The sequence below is a fragment of the Sebastes umbrosus genome, chromosome 23, assembly GCF_015220745.1.
Source record: "Sebastes umbrosus isolate fSebUmb1 chromosome 23, fSebUmb1.pri, whole genome shotgun sequence".
Classification (NCBI taxonomy): Eukaryota; Metazoa; Chordata; class Actinopteri; order Perciformes; family Sebastidae; genus Sebastes; species Sebastes umbrosus.
In genome coordinates this window covers 5,954,670-5,977,445 of record NC_051291.1, presented here as the reverse complement: position 1 = coordinate 5,977,445, position 22,776 = coordinate 5,954,670, and the positions used below count along the sequence as shown (strand labels likewise).

Here is a 22,776-nt window from a genome sequence, read left to right as displayed (position 1 = left end):
TTATTATATATATTATTATATTAATGACTCACGCAAAGTTCGATCCAATCATACATCCAACAGCCCAACCCTAACCCGCCCTGATATTGTTTCATTACAGGGAAACTGACATCAAGTAATGATTCATGCAAAGTTCGATCCAATCATACATCCCCCCTGAGTGTTTTGCCAAACACAAATCATTCACTTAAATTGGCATTCACACTCAGCCACCAAGCCAGGTGGTTTTTATGCATTCTTAATGTCATCAGTGTTAGTTGATCATTAGCTTTGACTCTGAGACACATTGCATTATTAATGGGTTGTCTCTCCGGGTTCAGTCAAATGAAAACATACAAGTTGTTGCATTCTGCAAGGTGACTTACAGGCTGTATTTGGGGGGAGGTGGACACTGTAATCTTTAACCAGTATTATAATTTTTTCAAATCAAAGTGGATTAAGTGAGAAGACTTCCTGAAAGACCTGGTTTGTCTGAGAAAGAGGAAATATACAAACAGACATACACAAACGGTTTATTAAATTATTTTGTTTTTATTTGTCTTTAAAATCCACTGTGATAACTCCTGTTCTCTGCATCTGTATTGGTGGAGCGTAACTAAGTACATTTACTTAAGTACTGTACCTAAGTACACATTTAAGGGTACTAGTGAGTATTTTAATCTCAAGCCAAATTTTTACTTCCACTCCACTACAATTATTAGTTAACTTTAGTTACTAGTTCCTTTACAAATTATGATTTCTGCACTCAAAATATTAAAATGTGCAGCTGAAACAATTAGTAGATTGATCGATTGATAGAAAATTAATTGGCAGCTACTTTGATAATCGTCCTTTTTCATGCAAAAACATTTCCTGTTTCCAGCTTCACAAATATGAGAATTTGCTGATTTCCTTATAATTATTTTAATTATTTTGATAGATTAAAGTGATTTAAATGTTTCTGCATTGAGTACTTTTAATACTTTTAAGTACATTTTCCTGATTGTACTTTTACTTAAGTAACGTTTTCAACGCAGGACTTGTAACATAGTATTTTTATTGTGTGTTGTTAGTACTTTTACTTGAGTAAATGATGTGAATACTTCCTCCACCTCTCTTGATACCTCTGTATGTTTATTTGTTAACAGTGTTTCCCTTCCGTACGACCACACCTACCAGCACATCTTTCAGTACGGCATCTACACTAAACTGAAGAGCTCGCTGCTTCCTCTGTCGGTCACCTGGCACAACCTACCTGGAGGAATAGACACTGTGTGGGTGAGTTAACACACACAAGAGCATAAACACAGACACACAAATACATGCACACCTCATGCATCATCCCACTACCTCACAGCTAGTTTGGTACTGCAGAGCTCGAAACTCACCCACTGAAGCTACTTTTTTTATAAACTTGTTGTTAAAGGTGGAGCTAGAGCAGGAGCTGAGCACCGACATGACTGGACTGTGTGGAAAACACAACGTCTCAGGTATGATGGTTAAATGACTGGAATTGATAGCAGGATTATTGTAATATAGCAGTAATACCATTAGCAATTGTGGTTATAATAGCCTATAAATGAGTTTTATATGGAATTTGTAGCTTTTGTTAAGCTGTATGTGATGTTAAATTAAAACTAGAATTGCACTCGGAGAGCGCAGACCTCCGCCAAGCTGCCCGAGTACGATTGCCCCCCCCTCTCAGCTTGATGCAGCTTGCGCCATCATCCACGTGTATTTTTGTTTATGCTGAGATCAGCTGACCGCAGCGGAGCAAACAAAATAAAACTCACCTAAACTGTCATCGTTAATCTTTCTAACAATCACCAAGTGTGCTTTGGTCGAACTCAACTGTAATTTCACCTAGTTTAATGTGAAAAAATGCTGAATCTACAGGTGTCCCCCCACTCCCTCCACCCCTCGCTTTCTCTCTGCAGGCAGAAGGAAAGATGCAGGGTGACGTGTCATGAACGCATCATCAGTTACACTGCGCATGTCTTAAAGCCTGTGGTGTTAATGCACAGGCTGAGCGGAGTTATAAAAACACATTTTCGAAGCCGGATCATGATCCGGATCACCACCAAAATCTAATAGGTTGTTCATTGTGCCACACCCCACCCCTCCATAAAGTTTAATTCAAATCCATCGCGGACTTTTTGGAGTAATCCTGCAAACAGACAAACCAACAAACCAACGTCGGTGAAAACATAACCTCCCTCATAGGCCTTCGGGCTTGGCGGAGGTCATAAAAAGAAGAATTCATAAGTCAAGTGAAACCACAAGTATAAAATGAATGAGTATTTCTAGTCATGATTATAATGTAGTTGATAATAAGAATGCTGCACACATTTTGTTCATCAAACTTTGATATTTGCTTGCATACAGTTTGCTCTAAGAATGTACAATTTTCATGAAATCAGGCAACGGGCAGCAGTTGGTTACGGAGAGCGTGCTCGCTGATGACACATGTCAAACCCGAGATCTTGTCTCCGCTGTGAATCCAGTAAGTGAACTGCTGAAATGGCTGACTGTTGATGATTTAAAACACAACCATCAGAGTGGATGCTGATGATACTAGATTCCAGTCTGCTGTTGGTACTGTACTGCTCCTCTCTACGTTACTTTCTTTGGGTTTTTTCACTCATTGACCTCACTGGAAAGAGGGTTTGAATTATTTGACGCAACTGTCTCTTTAGTTATAAAGTAATGACTTTCAGTAATTCATGTTTTTGGGAGGCAATCCATTCAGCTGCGTTTAAACACACCTCAGTTTAATAATAATAAAGTTTATTACTTATTTTTATAGCACATTTCATACAAGAAATGCAGCACAAATAGCTTTACAATAAAGGAGCATATAATTTAAAATAATGTATGTAATAATGTAATGTAAAATGAATGTAAAATAAGATAAAAACACTTAAAATAAAAAATACGATTGAATAGAATACAAAACATAAGGAGGAAAATAAAAAACACTGAATAATAATAATATTGAGATCAGCATCAAAGTGTCTCCATTATTTTCTACTCTGTTCTGTTCTTTTCTACGTCAGTGGTGGAGATTTGAAGTTATAAGACAAAGTCCACAAAGCCATACAATATGTCATGGGTCCAGATGTTCAGGTGGTTTCTCTGATGATATTTGCAGGCATGCAGAATGTTCTTTTCCTACACCTTGGATTGTCTGCGAGACAGGACGCCTCATTACATGCAACTCTGTGAAGAGAACATTTACCTCTACGAAACAAGCGGATACATCGGCTGTGCTTTCTTCAAAGAAGTTGTCCGACAGTGTGGAAATGAAAGCTACGCCTGGAAAGTATGGAGAACTTTAACTGAATGTGGTAAGTGCTCTCTAAAACTAGATTTTTAAAGTTCTTCAAATTATTTGGCTCAAATTTCATGTTTGAATGATGTGATTGTTTCTGTGGGTGAATGCAGCGGAGCCGACTTGTCCAGGAGACCTGGTTTATGTAGAACAGGGACCGCCCTTTCTTCCCAGCTGCTCCAACATGAACCCTACATTCTCCAACCAGGAACTCACCAGCTCCTGTGTCTGCACAAAGGGTGAGAGAGCACAATCTGATTTTATGATGTAGCTCTTCACTTGTTGTTGCATTGCTTGTTTAGCCTACATGAGCCTAATAATAAAAGGTATATTAATTTGTGTTGTAGGTGAGGTGCTTAATGATCGCGCAGATGGCTTCCACTGTGTGAGTGTGTCCAGCTGCCCCTGTGTGTTTGCTGGCAAGAGCTACTCAACCAGGGACATACGCAGCACCAAGTGTCAGTCATGGTAATTCAATTCAGTTCAAACTTTATTTCAGAACCAGTGGGAAATAAGTGAATAAGTGAAGCTAATGCTGAAGTGCTTTAAACTCGCATTCTTTCTACTATCCAGCAGGGGGCGACTCCTCTGGTTGCAAAAAGAAGTCTGATTGTATAGAAGTCTATGAGAAAATGAGCCTACCTCTCACTTGATTTATTACCTCAGTAAACATTGTAAATATGAGTTTATGGTCTCAATCACTAGTTTCAAGTCTTCTCCAATACAGCATGAGTCAAATAGACCATAAAGCAGGGGATGCTTTAGGCCGTGGCTACCGTGTGATTGACAGGTCGCTACCACGGTGTTGTCTGGTCTGGGAGTTGTCCGTGTTTTCGTCGTAGAACTTTAACCCTTTCACAGTGTGTTTTCAGTTCATGAAAGTTAATTGTAACATTTTGGTTGCCTAAAAATGTCTTATTCAGTGATTGGTTATACTCAGCTCCACCCTCTCGTGTCACCTCTGGCTGCAAAAAAACAAGATTCATACGGGATCCTACGCTGTATAAAATTTGATTTTAGTAATTCCCAGATATGGATAAGTATTGAAAAAAGAAAAGAGACGTAAAGTTTTTAATTTAAGTTTTCATCCTCATGTGTCTTCTACAGTATGTGTGACAGCGGGAAATGGCGATGCTCTGAAAACCTCTGCCCCACCAGATGTCTAATTGAAGGGCAGTTTGTGACAACATTCGATGGCAAACAATTTGTCGTCCCTGGTAAATGCACGTATGTAGCTTCACAGGTGAATTTTTCCCCCACTAGCTCAACATGTAACATTAACCCCATGTTTGATCTTTTTATGATACTAACTGCTCTTTTATTTTTAAGGGTCTCAACTGGACAATAACAATAGAGTTTTCTGCAAAGGCGCCCTCTCTGACAAAAGTTATTTTTCAGATTCTTCAGGTAAAAGCAGTCTTTGAGGTTTGAATTTAAAATGATATAATCTATCAAAAAAATGTCACTGACTATAAATGCCCTTCTTTTTTTGAATTGGCAGGACTCGTATACATTCTCACACAACAAGGTTAAATTAGGAGAAGAGGACATGACTGAACTTCATCAGTCTGGTAAAAAAAAATGGGAAGAACTGTCGTCCATTGCATCTATTGACTGGATCATAGATTTGAATATGTGATATGTCTTGTAGCCTTAGTTACCCACCCACCTAATCACTTACCAACTTCTGTCCCCTGTCAGATCATGCTCTGGTTTTCTGGCAGTCCTCCTTGTACGTCCAAGTCCACACATCCTTCGGTATGAAGATCCAAGTCCAGATGTCTCCTGAAATCCAGCTGTACATCACCCCACCCAGAAACCACACTGGCATGATCTCAGGTCAGGATGTCAGTCTACAAACAAGCCAAAGTTTTGTTTTTATGAGCTCTCAAGACCAAAAATAAAATACAAGAATACATGATCCAGTTTGTAATCAGAGTCGTTCTGTCTTTCAGGTCTTTGTGGCAACAGCAACAACGACACCACAGACGACTTCACCACCAGCAGCGGGATCATCGAGAATTCGGCTCAACCGTTCGCTCAGTCCTGGAGTGTTGGTGCTTGTCCTCGGAACATACCCCCCACCTGCATCAACACTGACAACGGTACTAATTAAGGATGGAACGTGCTTCTAAAATGTCGGAAATATGTGTATAGATTCATGCATCGTATTTTATTTGTCTGCCTGAATTCTACATATCGGGGATGAGAAGTTATTAAAAAAATTAAATAGAAAAAATAGACATACAATTATTATATTTTGATATTAAAATACTGGAATTTGCTCTACAGTTTGCTTGCTTACTCGTACATACTGGTACATGCTTTCATACCGTAGACTTATACACAGACAAAACCATTGTACTATGGGGGGGATAGGTAACTAAATAACTAAATAATAATACAAATAAATATAAAATGTATTTATAAAATTTAAAAATAGATAAATTAATTAATGAATGTATATATATATATATTTACATAAACAAAAAAGTTCATAAATAAATTAGAAAATAATAATAAATAGGATAAAAAAACTAATGAAAATAAATATATATACAAATACTTAAACTACAAGGACAAACAAACATATTCCATTGTCTCAATATGTATTTTTGCAGAAATATATGCTGAGGAAATGTGCTCTGTGTTGAACAACCCAACTGGGATATTTGCTAAGTGCCATGATCACATCCCAACTGATCACTACCACACGGTAACACTTTTGCACCGTACTTAATAAGTTTTAGTGTTTTCAACAACTGACATATCAATGACTGACTCCTGTTAGCATAAAACAGATTGTTTTTGTTATTTCCAGGCTTGCATCCAAAGAACATGTAACTGTGGCAACAGTCCGCCTCAGTGCCTGTGTGTTGCTCTGGGCAGCTACGCCAAAGCCTGCGCCAGTCTGGGTGTTGTAATTGGTGACTGGAGGAAAGCTACCAACTGCAGTAAGTACAGCTTTGATAAATATACAATTTATTCTGTCTGTATCCTCCCACTTTACACAGTCCACTGAAAAGAGCCAATGTTCAACATAACAACTGGCTCCAAAAAGCCTAAATCAAATACATTCTGCTCCATTTATGAGATTGTTGTTTTTCACTTTTGTGATAATGATAAAAGGATGATTAAAAACCATTCAGACACCAGATGTTTATAACAGTAAATGTAAAGGCTTTATACAGATTATAGGTTGAATCAACTACCGTGTTACAACTGCCAAGAGTGTAAAATTATGTTCATAAAAATGTCACATATAGTAGTGTTAAAATCAGTGGTACATTAATGTTAATGTTGTGTCCCAGCTCTGACATGTCAGAACAACCAAAAATTCTCCTACAACATGCAAGCCTGCAACCACACATGCCGTTCCCTGTCTGGCTTCGACCCTACCTGTGGGCTGGACGACGCTCCCGTGGAGGGCTGTGGCTGTCCGGAGGGAACCCATCTGAACCAAGGATACATCTGCACCCGAAAGTCAGAGTGCGGTTGTCACTACCACGGCGGTATAACAGCCCCGGGATCTATTATTATCGAAGGACGAAAGTGGTGAGCTGATCATCTGAATATTTACAGTCAATAACAATGCTTAAAGGCATACTATGCAGGAATTGTCGCTTACTGTTTGTAAATACTATATTCAAAGTTGGCCCCTCCTGAAAGCCAACCCCCAGATTCACTCTCATTTGGAACAAGCTTTGTCAACGTCGCTATATTTACGTTTATTCGGCGGCGGCGGCGCTGTGTCCATCATTTTTGTAGCTTACTCATGGATCCGTGCTTATGCATGCATGGGGGCAACACACCCAGGGGAAGAAAATACAGGCAGAGGTCTTTGTGGATACAGACACAGCCAAACACTTCTAGTGGGTCATAAGTGATGATTGAGAGGGATTATTTTTGTATGAGTCTATATCTTCTGTTTTAAGAAAATCCTGCATAGTATACCTTTAAATACCATTTATTTCTGAGGCTATTACCCACTGTCTACCCTAACCAAGTGTAGACTACACCTATGATGTACACATACTGTATGTAGGCAAAATTGTTTTATATCTCAAACCAAAAAATTGTGTTTATTGCAGTATCTGTGAGAATGGAGAACTGCACTGTTCTCCGGATTGTGGTAAATATATATTCCTCTATCAAAATCACCCTTTGTTACCTTTGCTCCATTGATTATTCAACTTCATTAATATGTTAAAAGTGGGAATTCACCCAGGAAATTCACCCAGAGTTTTAACAATAAAAAAATGTAATGCTAGTTTCTGCAAAACAAAAGGAAAAAAATAAAAAGTTAAATCTGTGAACTGTCTGGAATCTAATTAACGCAGGGTGCAGAAATGGGAAGGTTTGTTTTCATTGCTCCGAGTTCCCAGTTAACACGGCTCAGAAAACCTGTGACAGTCTCAGCAAACCAATGGTAGGTCAACAGATATTATGTTTCTATACATGACTTGAATCATTATTCATTCTTCATTTGAAAGCAGTATCTGACTAATTACCTGTTAAAACTGTAAGATCAATAATATGGCTATTTATTATTATTATTATTAGCATTAAATTGAGAGCAGCTGCTACTGAAATCTGTCATTTTATTTTTAAATTTTTTTACCGATCACTTTGTCCAAATACAGGTTTATTTTATTGTGATGGTTACAGCATATTCTTTTGGTGTGATTTCCAGGTGACCAATATGACCTGTGAGAGTGGCTGCTACTGCCCACATGACCAGTATGAGGATCACCGTGGAAACTGTGTTCCTCTGGACAACTGCACCTGTGTGTACAGTGGCAAAGTATTCAGCGTGGGACAGCACGTCAAAACCAACTGCAAAACATGGTAACACCTGCTGCTTTCATAATTGTTCATTGCTATTAAAGCCAGAGACTAAAAGGTTTACATCACTACTGTTACAGTATCTGTGGTCAGGGTCAGTGGCACTGCAGAGACGAGCCTTGCCCCGGGAAGTGTCAAGTTTATGGGAACGGACACTACCAGACCTTCGACTCCAAATGGTACCGCTTTGATGGACAATGCCAGTACATACTTGTAGAGGTGAGACATGAAACATGAAAGCTTTGTAGGCCTCCAATGCATCGCCTTGAAAGGACACAGTACATCCTCCAAATACTATAGGGAATTTTTAAAAATATAGTTTATATAGAGTTTGCCATATTTTTCATTTTAAATATGATCTTTTTACTTAAAGGATGACTGTGGAAATGGAAAGGGCACCTTCTCTGTCAGAGTGGAGAGCGTCCCCTGCTGTGATGAGGCGCTCACCTGCTCTCGCTCCATCATCCTCGACCTTCAGGTGGATTTCTGGGAGCTATTGTCCACATGTTTATTATCATTATCTTCATTATACTAATATTAATTCCGTTATTCACTTTTTTCCATCCCATTGCTTCACACACTAAAAATATTCTTATACCATGAGTTGTACCTGTGCTGTCCTAACAGGGCGAAGTCACCCTGACACTGAGCGACATGAAGGTGACCAGACGCCACCACAAAGGCTGGTCTCTGCAGGAAGATCCGCTTTACTCCACGCACACCGTGGGACTCTACATCATAATCTCAGTGCCGAGCAGAGGGATCACTCTCATCTGGGACAAACACACCCGGATCACCATCGAGCTGCATGCGTACTGGAGGGTGAGTGATGAGGATTTTGAAATCTAGCCATTTATATATCACTTGTCACACTTTGATCCTGAGCCTAAATTGCTTAATGTCTTCTTGCTTTCTCTCTCAACTTTGTACTGATTTATTTATTTAACCAGCTCAAGTCAACTTCGATTTAGATCAAAGCCTCTATGTGTTACTACTAGAAAAGACACTAACATTATATTTAAGCATTGATCATCACTAATAGATCCATCCTCCCTAAACATCAGCAGTTCCTTTCATTTTAAGTGTACTTGCTGAACTTTTTAATACATTTTAAAATTGATTTCACAACCATCTCTCCTGCAGAACCGAGTGTGCGGCCTCTGTGGCAATTTTGACTCCAATGAGATGAATGACCTTCAGATAAGTGGCTCAGCAGGTACATTTTCTTTTTGATTTTATGAAGCTTATGACGTTTAGTTGTGTCACAGTGGTCAAAATAACACCAAAACATTTTATTTTTTTTAGTGGAGTCCAGTCCTCTGGCATTTGGCAACAGCTGGAAAGCCGCCACACCTCCTTGCTCTGATGTGACCACTGAGATATTTCCATGTGAACGCAACTCCTACTGCTCAGCCTGGGCCCAGCGGCGCTGTATGATCCTTACAGGAGACACATTCAATGATTGCCACTTAAAAGTATGTATTTTACATATTTAGCGTGACACCAACACCAGGGGTCAGGGGTTGGACTCCTGTGCAGTTGCTATAGCTTTGAAACCATATAATAAGTATATACAGTTATAGACCCCTCACAGAGAGCCCTTAGATGTGTTAGTAAAAGCTCTATTTTTTGATGTTCTACAGGTGGATCCAGATCCCTACTACCATGCCTGTGTGCAGGAGTCTTGCTCCTGTGAGTTTGAAGGGAAGTTCCTGGGCTTCTGCACAGCTGTGGCGGCCTACGCAGAGGCCTGCAGCGAACAGGATGTGTGTGTAAAATGGAGGACGCCTGATTTGTGTCGTAAGTTAAGACCCTTTTTTCCCCCCACCAACATTAATTTAACTCTTAAAGGAACAGTGTGCAACATTTAGGGGGATCTATTAGCAGAGATGGAATATAATATTAAGAAGTATGTTTTGTTTAGAGTATAATCAGCTGAAAATAAGATTCATTACCTTAGAATGAGCTTTTTATATCTACATATGGAGCGGGTCCTTCTTCACGGAGCTGGCCGCCATGTTTCTACAGTAGCCCAGAACAGACCAACCAAACAGAGAAGGACATTCACGTTTTCACATTTTTTGCGTCAGCCACTGTAGTTCTCCTACACGCTTGACACACAGGAGAAGTTTCAGCTGGTTGTAATCTGCAACCTCACCACTAGATGCCGCCAGATCCTACACACTACACCTTTAAAGACATCTTTTTTTCAGATGGTAGCAGCAATGCGACATTTTAAAACAACTTCTAACTTAAACCCATAAAGAGAACATAGATTAGATCAGCACCAGTCAGTCGAGTGAAAGGAGATCATCATGTAAGGAGGCATTTAACAAAACAATTTTTTTAGTGGGCTATGCTCAAAGTGCTAAAGATGCATCATCTCTTGTTCAAGTTTACTTTCATGATAAAGAGTTGGTAATATGGAACATATAGTACATTAGAGACAATTTAAAGGTAAATATCCAAGTTTCATTTCACTGCTTGGTATTTCACGTACTTTACACACTTTATATAATGTTTTATCAGTACTGGAATATTTCTTTGTCATTATGCAGGGACTGACACTGTGTAAGACACATAAATAAAGTAATCAATCAATATAGCCAACAATCCATATGATGAAAAGTGTGTCAATTATTATTGGATTTCTGCAAATCATAAACATAAACTCTATAAGTCTGTAACAACTTACCCTGTCATCATTTAAACCTTAGCGGTCTACTGTGACTACTACAACGAGCAGGGCCAGTGTAGCTGGCACTATGAAGCCTGCGGTGAGACGCTAACCTGCGGCAAAGACAACTATGTGACTCGCAAGCTGGAAGGTAAGCAGACTTTCTCAGTTTTATCCTAATATAACAGCTAAACTTAATTCTTAATCATCAGTTAAATTTAGTGAAAATGAAAATTGAAAACAATGTTTTAATTTCTAATTCTGGCAGTATTGCAAGCAAACTTATTTAAACTGAATAAAACCCTCACAATTTAGATATTTATGAAATGGTTTTTTTTCTAGTCAATGTTTAGTACAAATCCATTTGCACCCATAAAATAAACATTATGTGTATTCTTGGAAAAGGCTGCTACCCAAGATGTTCAAAGGAGGCACCATACTATGATGAAAATACTGGTGAATGCACCAAATTGAGAAACTGCACCTGTTATTTTAATGACACTATCATTCAGCCTCGGGCAGTGGTGATGATACAGTCTACTGAGTGGTAAGTTCAGCCATTCTCCACATATATATACAGCATGTCTACATATGTATATGTTCAGCATAATCTGAAAAATTGTGCACTTTTCATTAGTTGCTACATTGACAACTGGATATTTATGATTTTCTTATATTATCCTCCTCAGTCGCTGTGAAAATGGAACAATGAACTGTCGTGAGTATGAATTATATTCATGTACGACTACATTTACAAAATACCAGTTACACAAAAATATTAGTTTTTAAATATTTTAGATTAGAGTATATCTGCCTTCACAGAACCTGTTTTCAAAACACCAGACCTCTATTCCACCTCTGCTCCAACAGCACCTCCGCCCACTACTACACCTGCTCCTACATCAAACCCTCCCACCACAGCTGCCTCAACCACCACTGAAACAACAGTGCTGTCTACTACCACTACACCAACAACCACAACTGCTTCAACTATCACCGAAACAACTGTGTTTTACACTACCACTACACCAACAACCACAACTGCTTCAACTACCACCGAAACAACAATGCTTTCTACTACCACTACACCAACAACCACTGAAACGTTGTCAACAACCACCTCTACACCGATGACGACCATTCCCAATGTCTCAACTACCACAGAAAATTGGTCAACTGAGGTTTCCACCACCTCTACACCAACAACTACAACTACCTTAACTACGGCTGAAACATCGTCAACAGCGCCCCCTACCACCTCTACACCAATGACGACCACTACCAATGTCTCAACTACTACTGAAAATTGGTCAACAGAGCTTTCCACCACCGTTACACTAACAAATACAACTTCCTTAACTACAGCTGAAACATCGTCAACAGCGCCCCCTACCACCTCTACACCAATGACGACCATTCCCAATGTCTCAACTACCACAGAAAATTGGTCAACTGAGGTTTCCACCACCTCTACACCAACAACTACAACTACCTTAACTACGGCTGAAACATCGTCAACAGCGCCCCCTACCACCTCTACACCAATGACGACCACTACCAATGTCTCAACTACTACTGAAAATTGGTCAACAGAGCTTTCCACCACCGTTACACCAACAAATACAACTTCCTTAACTACAGCTGAAACATCGTCAACAGCGCCCCCTACCACCTCTACACCGATGACGACCATTCCCAATGTCTCAACTACCACAGAAAATTGGTCAACTGAGGTTTCCACCACCTCTACACCAACAACTAGAACTACCTTAACTACGGCTGAAACATCATCAACAATGCCCCTTACCACCTCTACACCAATGACGACCATTCCCAATGTCTCAACTACTACTGAAAATTTGTCAACTGTGCTTTCCACCACTGCTAAACCAACACCTAGAACTACCTTAACTACCGCTGAAACATCATCAACAGCGCCCTCTTCCACCGCTCCACCAATGACGACCACTATCAATGTCTCAACTACTACTGAAAATTGGTCAACATCGCTTTCCACCACCTCAACACCAACAACTACAACTACCTTAACTACCGCTGAAACATCATCAACAGCGCCCCCTTCCACCTCTACACCAATGACGACCACTATCAATGTCTCAACTACTACTGAAAATTGGTCAACATCGCTTTCCACCACCTCAACACCAACAACTACAACTACCTTAACTACGGCTGAAACATTGCCAACAGCGCCCGCTACCACCTCTACACCAATGACGACCATTACCAATGTCTCAACTACTACTGAAAATTGGTCAACTGTGCTTTCCACCACCTCTACACCAACAACTACAACTACCCCAGCTACATCTGCTACATCTGCTGAAACCTCAGGTCCAACTGAAGTAACCATGTCAGAAGCTCCAACTGAAACATTTACCTCTTCTACACATTCAACCACTCAACCCACTACCACCTTCTCAGAAGCAACAACGTCTCAGGGAGTGACGTCTAAATCCACGACGATGCCCCCAACAACATACACCACCGAGATGCCCACAAGTGAAGGATTTACCAATGCAACATCTACCACTGAACTGATGACCCCTGTCACCGGCCCAACAGAGACATTCACAACTGCTAAACAGGTATCAATTACGGCTGAAACATCGTCAACAGCGCCCCCCACCACCTCTACACCAATGACGACCATTCCCATTGTCTCAACTACTACTGAATATTGGTCAACAGCGCTTTCCACTACCCCTCCACCAACTACAACTTCCTCAACTACGGCTGAAACATCGTCAACAGCGCCCCCTACCACCTCTACATCGATGACAACCATTACCAATGTCTCAACTTCTACTGAAAATTGGTCAACAACTACAACTGTACCAAGCTTAACAACCAAGGGTGCGTGCCATGTACTCGCTCTGCACATTAGTCTGTTTTTTTTCACTTATCCTAGCAATCAGTTCCTTAAATAATTGCCTAAACTATTCTATTCCATGGTCACTGTCTTCTGTTTTGTGTTTATAGAACCACCAGTGTGTGAGTGTACAGACCTGAAGAGGAGAAAACGCTGGGATTGCGGTGAGACGTGGACAGAGGACTGCTTCCATAAGAACTGTACAGATGGGAAGATAGAGTTGACTTCAGTGGTTTGTCCAGAGTCTACAATTCCCAACTGCCCCAGAGAACAGGCCACAAAAGTCTCAGATGGATGCTGTGAAACATGGAAGTGTGATTGTAAGTGTTGTCCGTCTTTGCCACTGCTCTCGTTTGCCCCCATTTATCCCTCTACATGTCTATCTCTGATATTTTCTGTGTGTGTTTAGGCAGTGTATTTTATTTCAGAGTACAAAGTGCTGCTCTTGAGAACAGCATCAAGTAATCTTGTTCCCAATTCCCTTGAATCAATCCGCACTGACGTATCTGTCCTTATAACGCCGCACTCTGTGAGGCTGTAGTTAAGGACATTGGTGCTTTGACCTATATGCTAACATGTTAACATGCTGACGTTTAGCAGGTAACGTTTACTGTGGTCACTATCTTTGTTTAGAATGCTATCTTTTGCTAATCAGCACTTATCTCAAAGTACAGTTAATCCTGCTGGGAATGTTTTGCAGGTATTTGGTAATGATGTAAAGTGTTGGACACATGTCAAACTAGATGATGGTACTAGAGGAAAGTTAAGGGATCACCGAGATAATTGTAATGAATCCTGTGGGGAACATGAATGCATGTAGTAAATGTCACGGCAATCCATCCAGTAGTTGTAGAGATATTTTAGTCTGGACCAAAGAAGTGAATAATTGACCGACCGACAATGCCATCAAAGAGTATAGAAGCAAAGAGACGAAACTCCATGGGTGTATAAAGAGACGTCTGTAAATCAGAGGACTTTTTTTTTTACTTCCCAGTACGAACACTTAAATAGCCCTTATTTAAATTGTTATGTCCTAAAAATTAAAAAATTCCCTAATAGCCGAATCCAGAGTTATTTTCCTCAGCATTATGAATGTGCATCAGACCCACAGGACTGCACCGCCCTGCATGCTCATATGACACATCTGGTTCTGCCAGCTTCCCGCTAGCTGTATGCAGCTGTAATAATGGATATATTGGCTGTAATTCATCACTTTTATGATCTTATAATACACCCATGGGCTGTATGCCGTAAGCCCGTACCGTGGTGGGATGTATTAACGTCTCTGTTCCCAAACAACCGGCTATCGGCCTGTAGTTAGTAGTGCTAGTAGCATGATATAAACAGAATTTAATGGAGTTGTAGGCTATTTACTAACACGCAGGGCAAAAGCACAGGACACAACCTCTTATACATCCATGGTCTGTGGTCTATTGGACATCCATTTTGGGGGTCCCTGACATGAAAAAGTTTGATATTGCTCTCAAAATCTGTGTGCTCACTTAATGCTCCTCTGGGAAGCAGCCGGGCAGACAAGTTTATTGAATAAATGTGCGATGTTGCAATGGAATAAACAATTGACTTTCATTTCTTATCAATATACATTCTTTGATGCCATCCCTAGAGCCAGGCTGCTAACGTGGCTAATTATTTTCTTTTCTGTCCATACCTATTTAAATCACCTCTTAACCTCCCTAGGTCGCTGCGAGCTATATGGGGACCCCCACTACATCTCTTTCCAAGGTGTACCCTTCGATTTCCTGGACGAATGCACCTACATCCTGGTGGAGGAGCGGTCACCGCGTCATCATCTGACCATTGCTGTGGACAACGTAGACTGTGTGCCGGGCCTGCAGGGCTCTTGTGCTAAAGGCATCATCCTGAAATATCAGGACAATATAGCTACACTCCGTATCCTACCGATATTGTTTGGAGTACAGGTAGGATAAAATGCAACTCTATTTATTTACAGTATGTCACGATAAAGCGTATTTTTACTTCAGAGCTCTACTATTTACCATACCATACTCTATTGAAAGAATTAAGTTGATACTGATCTAATTCTCCCTAGGCAACTCTGAACAACGTGACCATAGAGCCACCATATGAGGAGCACGGGTTTAGGTTTGAGACCACGAGGTACATAGTGTCAATCTACCTCCCAGAGGTCCGCTCTTATGTCTCCCTCAGTCCGTCTTACACCCTGGTGGTCAGTCTGGCCATGGAGTACTTCCTCAACAACACCCAGGGACAATGTGGTGGGTAATGGATCGAAGGGGACGGTTCACGGGTGTGGTTAAATGCATATTATACATCCATTTTGACAGTGGTTGTTTGGGTGTAGGGGTGATTTTCAGGTAATGCAAAAAGAACCTCTGAATCTCGCAGATTTTTTATGAATTTATTAGCTTAATCGTGTCTGACAATTTTATAACAGTAGCCAACATGTTGCTAAATTAGCCTGTAGGCTAACAAAGCCAAACAGCTCTAGGCCCTGATCTGAAAGAGCGCGTTTTGCAGGTGGAAAACGCAAGGCGCACCACACCGCGCCTTTTTGGTGGCCGATCAGACGAGGTTCAAGGTTCTTTATTTGTCATATGTCAATTCCAGCAAAGCAGTCATTGGCAATGAAAATCTTCGGTCTCAGGTTCCCTCAACAACGCTCATAAAATATGTATATATATAAGAGGGGAAATCACACTAATAAATGTAAAAGCAAAATATAATCTAAGGCATAAAGTAAGTATAAAATAGTAATGTAAAAGTAATTTTGTTGAGGACAGTATTTCAGATGGGAAAACTGAACAGAGGTGTACACAGGAATGTAGTATGTATAGAGAAGTAATAAATAAATAAATAAAATTAATTATATAAATATATATATATACTGTATATACACAGAGGTTTAACAGTTTGGAAAACAGTAAAGTGAAGTGAAGGAAATTTGCTGCGTCTTTTTTTTAATTGTTGCCAGGAAACCACCAAATGAGTGCTAACGTTAACTTAACACAAACCATAAACGCAACCTAATAGTTAATAGTACAGTTCAAATTTATGAAAACAACTTACCCGAAATCTGAAGTACTGCACTAATTTGCCTCCAGACCTGCTGTTTTCTGTTCGGATCATGGTAACTACGATTGGTTAAGTCATATATATCTCCTGGTGTCCAGCAAAAGTCACCACATTGAGAAAAAAATAATGTCAGTCACTTTTCCGCTGTTGAATTTTTTCAACTTGAGGCATACAGGGCGCTCCTGCAAAAATGCGAGGCGCTCAGCATCGCAAATCAGCACGCAAAATGCTTCAAACAATTACAAAAAGCTGCACCAGGCTGCTAAAACGTGCTCAGTCTGATCAGGAACTTAAGCTGCATTAAACACTTTCTGATCACTGAGGGCAGAAAGAAACACCAATCCCAAAGAAACATGTTGTCTTTGATCCAATTTGCTTGTTTACATTTTGCACATTTAACTTTTTAACTATTTAACTTTTTTAACCAGCCACTTTCTGTTTTTTAGATAGCATAAATGCTGCTTGTTTGAGGTTTCTTGCTTGAATGTCTGCGTACAGTTTATAATAGGGGGAAGGGGTTGGTCTACGTATGGGCCATATAACCATAAAAAAAGGCTAAAAGTCATACATAGTATGAGTGGTGTAGAGTGTTTATGTAAATTAAAAGGTTTATGTGTATATTAGACATCAGATAGCACCTCTCTGTGTTCTCCCCAGGTGTATGTGGCGTTGCATCATGTATCCGTAAAGGAGGGCAGATCGAGGATGACAGCTGCTGTGATAAGACAGCCTATGACTGGGTGTACGCCGACCCGCTGAAGCCGGCCTGTGCTTCTGCATCAAGGGACTTACCTTGTTACTCAACCACTACAGTACCCCCTTACACAACCACTACCACCCCCTGCCCTGCGAGCTCACTATGTGAGCTGCTACACCACCCGTAAGCTTCACACACACACACACACCCACACACACACACACACACCTCGTCAGGGAATTTGTGGTAGATTTGGGAATTAGTGTGTTTACTCCGACGCAATGCTTTTCCTTTACTTAAGAGCTACCTTTGTGACTAATGCAGACACAAAGTAGTACACCCTACCTACTAATTCCCTGGCAGTCAACCCTTAACAACCTCCACGCAACCACCTAGTAGTGACCTAGCAACCACCTAGTAACCTTGACTAAACATTAGGGCTTGGCTTATTATTAGGGTTGTCAAAGTTAGATAAAGCGTTAACCCAAATTTGTTTTAACACCACTCATTTTTTTAACACATTAACACAATTGATCTTTCAGAGGTTGTAGCGGGCTCAGTTTTAAAGCTAATGTGAAGATACTGGTATCACATGAAACTAGAAAACCTAATCATGTAATACCAGCTTGTCGCAAAGGAGGTTAAATAACGCTCTGAACTTGCACTTAAGTTTTGGCGAGGAAAAACTGTCATGGCCAGTTTTAAATGGGTGAATGAAAATGGGTTCTATGGGTACCCACGAGTCTCCCCTTTACAGACATGCCCACTTTATGATAATCACATGCAGTTTGGGTCAAGTCATAGTCAAGTCAGCACACTGACACACTGACAGCTGTTGTTGCCTGTTGGGCTGCAGTTTGCCATGTTATGATTTGAGCATATTTGTTATGCTAAATGCAGTACCTGTGAGGGTTTCTGGACAATATTTGTCATTATTTTGTGTTGTTAATTGATTTCCAATAATAAATTAATAAATATATACATACATTTGTATAAAGCAGCATATTTGCCCACTCTGATGTTGATAAGAGTATGAAGTACTTGACAAATCTCCCTTTATGGTACATTTTGAACAGATAAAACGTGCAATTAATTGTGATTAATCATGGACAGTCATGCGATTAATCGAGATTAAATATTTCAACAAACCAACTAAAAATTGAATCTATTCTGTTTCCTCAGAGTCTTTTCAAATTGCAGCGGGTACGTAAATCTGGCCCTTAAAAAGAAGAACTGTGAGTTTGATTCATGCAGGAATGGTCCTTGCTCATCACTAGAGCAAGCTGCTGAGGAATGCATGAAGGCTGGTGTCCGTGTTGGCTGGAGAACACTGACTAACGGAAGCTGTAGTATGTATCTTTTATACTTTTTCTTATACTCTGTAAAGCAAAGCCGGTCATACTAGGGACTTAATGTATGTCTTTAATAACTTAATTGTCCTTATTCATTGTTTCAGATGTGACATGTCCAGACGGATTGGTTTACAGAGAATATCGTGACAAGCTGGATGACTTCTGCTTTGGAGGGTTTGTAAAATTCACTTTGACCAAATAACACCCTTACACTTGTTCTTGTTTTTTTTTTTGTAATTAGTATTTTATTGATTTTTTACATAAACATTGTCACAAAATAATATTAATATAAAAAACAATAATAAATAAATAAATAAAAGACATAAATGAATACATTTAAAAAATAATATCTACAAAATCCTAGTATACAAATAAAATGTAAAAAATAAATATAAATAAATAAATTAAAAGAGACAAATGAAATACATATTCCTACATTCATCTGCACCATGATCTAATCTAATTTACAAGAATCCAATACATTTTTAAACACACAGAGTGTGTGTGAGTGTGAGTGTGTGTGCTGTGTATACAAGTATTGTGTGATGGTGTGTGCTTTACTTCAAGGTCTGTCCACATGAGCAATGTATTCAAAGTAGTCTCCCCACTCCGCCACATATTTCTCAGTCCTGTCCTTCAAGCTGAAAGAAAGTTGTACGTATGATGCCACTTTTGCCAACTCTGTGAACCACTCCTGAAAAGAGGGCTCGCCGGGATTCATCCAGTTTCTCATTATAATTTGCTTTCCCACCATTATACTGGTCTGAATAAAGTCCGAGGCTCCACAGTGAGATGTCATTTGTGGATCACTGAGAACATATAGCCTCGGGCAGGAATCACAGACACTTGTTCTTGTTGATTTCTCACTTGGTTAAATCCCAAATGTTTCCCCTGTCAAGATGTCCACCATTTCTGTTTCTCTTCTGGTTTTGGCTGCACAGAATGCGTTATCGAGGAGCGTCCCTCGTGAACGGCAGGGAAGGCTGTTTTTGTCCCAGCGGCCTCTTCAGGGCAGGAAATCACTCTCACATCTGTGTGTCTGACTGTCCCTGTGAGTAACACGGGCTATAAGGCTGACACTCACACCTAGACATATGTTGTCATAATAACTAGTGTTAATGTACAGTTTGTGTCTCTTCCGTCAGATTGTAAAGGACCACTCGGTGAGCCCAGAAAGGTGAGTAACTTTTGTCTCATCAGTGCGAAAATAGTGATATCTCTGACTCTTGATTGTATTCTAGATATTTAAAAGCATTTCTATACCTGTTCACCAGGGTGGCGAGGTGTGGCAGTCCGGCTGTTACCAATGTACATGTAACAACAAGACTCACACAGAGGAGTGTGTTCCAAAACCCCCGGAACCAGCTCCCCTCTGTAGCCCCACTGCTGTACTGATAAACACCTCGATGTACACCTCCTGCTGTGGTGATCAGATTTGTGGTAAGCACTGGCACGTCATAATATTTTAAATGGTTTAAAGGTCCCATATTTAAAGAAAGTGAGATTTTCATGTCTTTTATATTATAAAGCAGGTTTAAGTGCTATATAAATCCTGTTAAAGGGGCTGTTTGTAACTTCTTACACGTATTAATCGTTTCGGGTCGGTGTCCCATGCGCGCTCGCGTGTGGCTACGATGTTCAGACTCAGACTCCAACACAAACTACACGGAAGCACCAAAACCGCAAAGTTATATCTAGTGTAGCCCGTCTTGCTAAACAGTGTTGACCACGGTCGGAGGACGCGGGGGAGACCGTAGCTTTGGTCTCCAGGGCCGGAGTCTCTGCTGTACTCTGCTCCTCTGCTCCTCTGCCTGCCTTCACTCACACACCGCGCTCGTTCTTGTTTGCTCTTTCGCTCCACTCTCACGTGCATGCGCGCACACTACACACTGCAGAAGAGTTAGTTTAGCTCTGAGAATATCTAGTGAATGTACAGTGGACGTTTGTGCAGAATTAAATGCTGCAGCTCCTCCAGACCAACAGAAGTTTCCCGTGTCTTGTGAAGTGACGGGGCTCCGCAGATAGAAACGTTATCGTCTCCGACCAAAACTCCGGTGTCTCTCCTGTTTCCTCCGGCCGCGGTCGGAAGGCTGAAGCAGGAAAAGCCAACACTAGGATCAGCAGTGATTCATGTAGAGACCTTCATCTGGTCAGCTAACATTACTGACAAGCAGGTGAAATATAGAGTGATATTGTGGTTTTAGCTAACGTGTGTCGCCTCACTGTGTTGAGCGATGCTCGTTCATGTCTATGTAGAGCGAGCACAAGCGCGAGCAACAGGACGCTGATTTTCGTTGACTTAACGGCCACAGGTGTTTCAGACAGAGGGTAAATACAGGTATATTCAGGCAGACAGTATGAGGAAAATAAAGGTGTTTTTTTTAACATTATAGCATGTAAACATGTTCTAGTAGAAACACAAAATACAAGTATGAACCTGAAAATGAGCATGATATGGGACCTTTAAGTACTATCTCAGAGACTTTCCTTTCCTCACATGAATACTAATACAAACAACACATCCTTTTTCAGTTGAGAAGACATGCAGTTATCGTGGACAAACATACAAGGTATGATGTGTCTAATCTTATAACAGTCTCTGTACTATATTCTCCCATAGAGGAAAAAAGCATTTAGATTGAAATGAATCACTGTGTCTTGTTGTGTGTAGGTGGGAGACAGTTGGAAGGATGCCATCCATCCCTGCATGTCATTAAGTTGCAGCAAAGAGGGCATTCAGACTGAGACGAGAGTCTGTCCCAGAGAAGACTGTCAGGAGGTACTGCACACCCCGCTGCTCTGTTCCTTAAACTATAGCATCCTACCAGCCTTATTTTACAGTAATACTAAGTCATGTATTACTGCAGTTCCCACCAGCTTAAGCATTGTTTTAGAATGAAGAAAAAAAAAGTCACATTTATTGGGTGTGGAAAGAAAGCATTTCTCTTCCTACAGGGAGGTACATTATGAAACGAAAAAGGGTTATGGGTTAGCTAACCAAGTGAAAAGGAATTTTGAATACAAAAGCTGTAGAAGAACAAACATGGAAAGGTGCTCTAAACGATATCAGTAGCATTAATATAGCAGAAAACAACTGTTGCGATATAAGGATATAGAGGAGTAATGTCTACCTGAGCAGAGAAGGAAGTCACTCTCCCTCTCTCTGTGTGTTGTAATCAGAGCTTTTCCGTGCTTTGTTGACATGGCAGCACCGGTTGTGTGTGCCTTTTGGTGCATGTTCATGCATGTAAGCGTGCCCCACTGGCTAGCTCATGGCTGCCGCTCATACAGCGGCTACAGCCGATAACGCCGTCCTGACCGACGGCGTCGTTGGCAGGGTTGCTGTTGTTTTCACTGTTACTGCTGTTAGTCACCGTTAGCTGCGCAGCAATAGAAATGCTCCCATATCTCACATTTAGCACCTTTAACCTTGAGCTGTTGTGATTTATTAACCAGGAGGACAGAATCTGGGACGTCCAACACTGCTGCTTTACCTGTAAGTTAAGTCAAAATCAATAAAATATTGAAGATTGACATTTGACATTTCAGTTCCAGCTATTTAACCAATCAAAAGTTAAATAACGTGGGTCTTTCCTTCGTTCAAAACTTGATAAAGAGGAAAAATATCTTCATATTTTGTAGATGTTTTGCCGTCACTCATCACACTGCCTCCCGTATTAATTTTCCTCTGACTTCAGGTAACCAGAGCTGTGCTCCGAAGGTGACCGCTGTCAGCGTCACAGTAGAAAACTGTACCGCCGTCATGCAGATACCTGTGTGTCAGGGCCAATGTGTGTCTCAGCCCAGGTGAGAAGAAATATACCTGTCACTGATCAGTAGCAGCCAATTAACACATTTTGAGGTTTTTAGTGTTCATACTGAGGACTTCTTTTTTCCTTCAGTCCCATGTGAAGTTTAGAGCTGAAT

General features: G+C 40.5%; 1 protein-coding gene across 1 annotated transcript in view; it reads left to right on the top strand.

The window, feature by feature from the left end:
• Positions 1 to 22,776, top strand: part of LOC119483158 (mucin-19-like) — a 29,721-nt gene that overhangs the window by 6,115 nt on the left and 830 nt on the right. Inside the window, exons 6-46 of the mRNA XM_037761243.1 lie at positions 1,128 to 1,257; positions 1,406 to 1,469; positions 2,400 to 2,482; positions 3,131 to 3,326; positions 3,424 to 3,549; positions 3,658 to 3,778; positions 4,418 to 4,553; positions 4,640 to 4,717; positions 4,812 to 4,881; positions 5,012 to 5,149; positions 5,266 to 5,415; positions 5,932 to 6,026; positions 6,132 to 6,264; positions 6,622 to 6,865; positions 7,402 to 7,442; positions 7,651 to 7,739; positions 8,004 to 8,158; positions 8,236 to 8,374; positions 8,529 to 8,633; positions 8,783 to 8,977; positions 9,299 to 9,371; positions 9,461 to 9,630; positions 9,799 to 9,955; positions 10,873 to 10,983; positions 11,238 to 11,379; positions 11,522 to 11,550; positions 11,703 to 13,395; positions 13,567 to 13,709; positions 13,836 to 14,045; positions 15,424 to 15,665; positions 15,797 to 15,983; positions 17,458 to 17,680; positions 18,680 to 18,846; positions 18,954 to 19,023; positions 19,791 to 19,900; positions 19,995 to 20,026; positions 20,124 to 20,289; positions 21,382 to 21,419; positions 21,521 to 21,628; positions 22,306 to 22,345; positions 22,548 to 22,656. Of these exons, the coding sequence (XP_037617171.1) occupies positions 1,128 to 1,257; positions 1,406 to 1,469; positions 2,400 to 2,482; positions 3,131 to 3,326; positions 3,424 to 3,549; positions 3,658 to 3,778; positions 4,418 to 4,553; positions 4,640 to 4,717; positions 4,812 to 4,881; positions 5,012 to 5,149; positions 5,266 to 5,415; positions 5,932 to 6,026; positions 6,132 to 6,264; positions 6,622 to 6,865; positions 7,402 to 7,442; positions 7,651 to 7,739; positions 8,004 to 8,158; positions 8,236 to 8,374; positions 8,529 to 8,633; positions 8,783 to 8,977; positions 9,299 to 9,371; positions 9,461 to 9,630; positions 9,799 to 9,955; positions 10,873 to 10,983; positions 11,238 to 11,379; positions 11,522 to 11,550; positions 11,703 to 13,395; positions 13,567 to 13,709; positions 13,836 to 14,045; positions 15,424 to 15,665; positions 15,797 to 15,983; positions 17,458 to 17,680; positions 18,680 to 18,846; positions 18,954 to 19,023; positions 19,791 to 19,900; positions 19,995 to 20,026; positions 20,124 to 20,289; positions 21,382 to 21,419; positions 21,521 to 21,628; positions 22,306 to 22,345; positions 22,548 to 22,656 (6,708 nt within the window). The remainder of the gene's footprint in view (positions 1 to 1,127; positions 1,258 to 1,405; positions 1,470 to 2,399; positions 2,483 to 3,130; positions 3,327 to 3,423; positions 3,550 to 3,657; positions 3,779 to 4,417; positions 4,554 to 4,639; positions 4,718 to 4,811; positions 4,882 to 5,011; positions 5,150 to 5,265; positions 5,416 to 5,931; positions 6,027 to 6,131; positions 6,265 to 6,621; positions 6,866 to 7,401; positions 7,443 to 7,650; positions 7,740 to 8,003; positions 8,159 to 8,235; positions 8,375 to 8,528; positions 8,634 to 8,782; positions 8,978 to 9,298; positions 9,372 to 9,460; positions 9,631 to 9,798; positions 9,956 to 10,872; positions 10,984 to 11,237; positions 11,380 to 11,521; positions 11,551 to 11,702; positions 13,396 to 13,566; positions 13,710 to 13,835; positions 14,046 to 15,423; positions 15,666 to 15,796; positions 15,984 to 17,457; positions 17,681 to 18,679; positions 18,847 to 18,953; positions 19,024 to 19,790; positions 19,901 to 19,994; positions 20,027 to 20,123; positions 20,290 to 21,381; positions 21,420 to 21,520; positions 21,629 to 22,305; positions 22,346 to 22,547; positions 22,657 to 22,776) is intronic.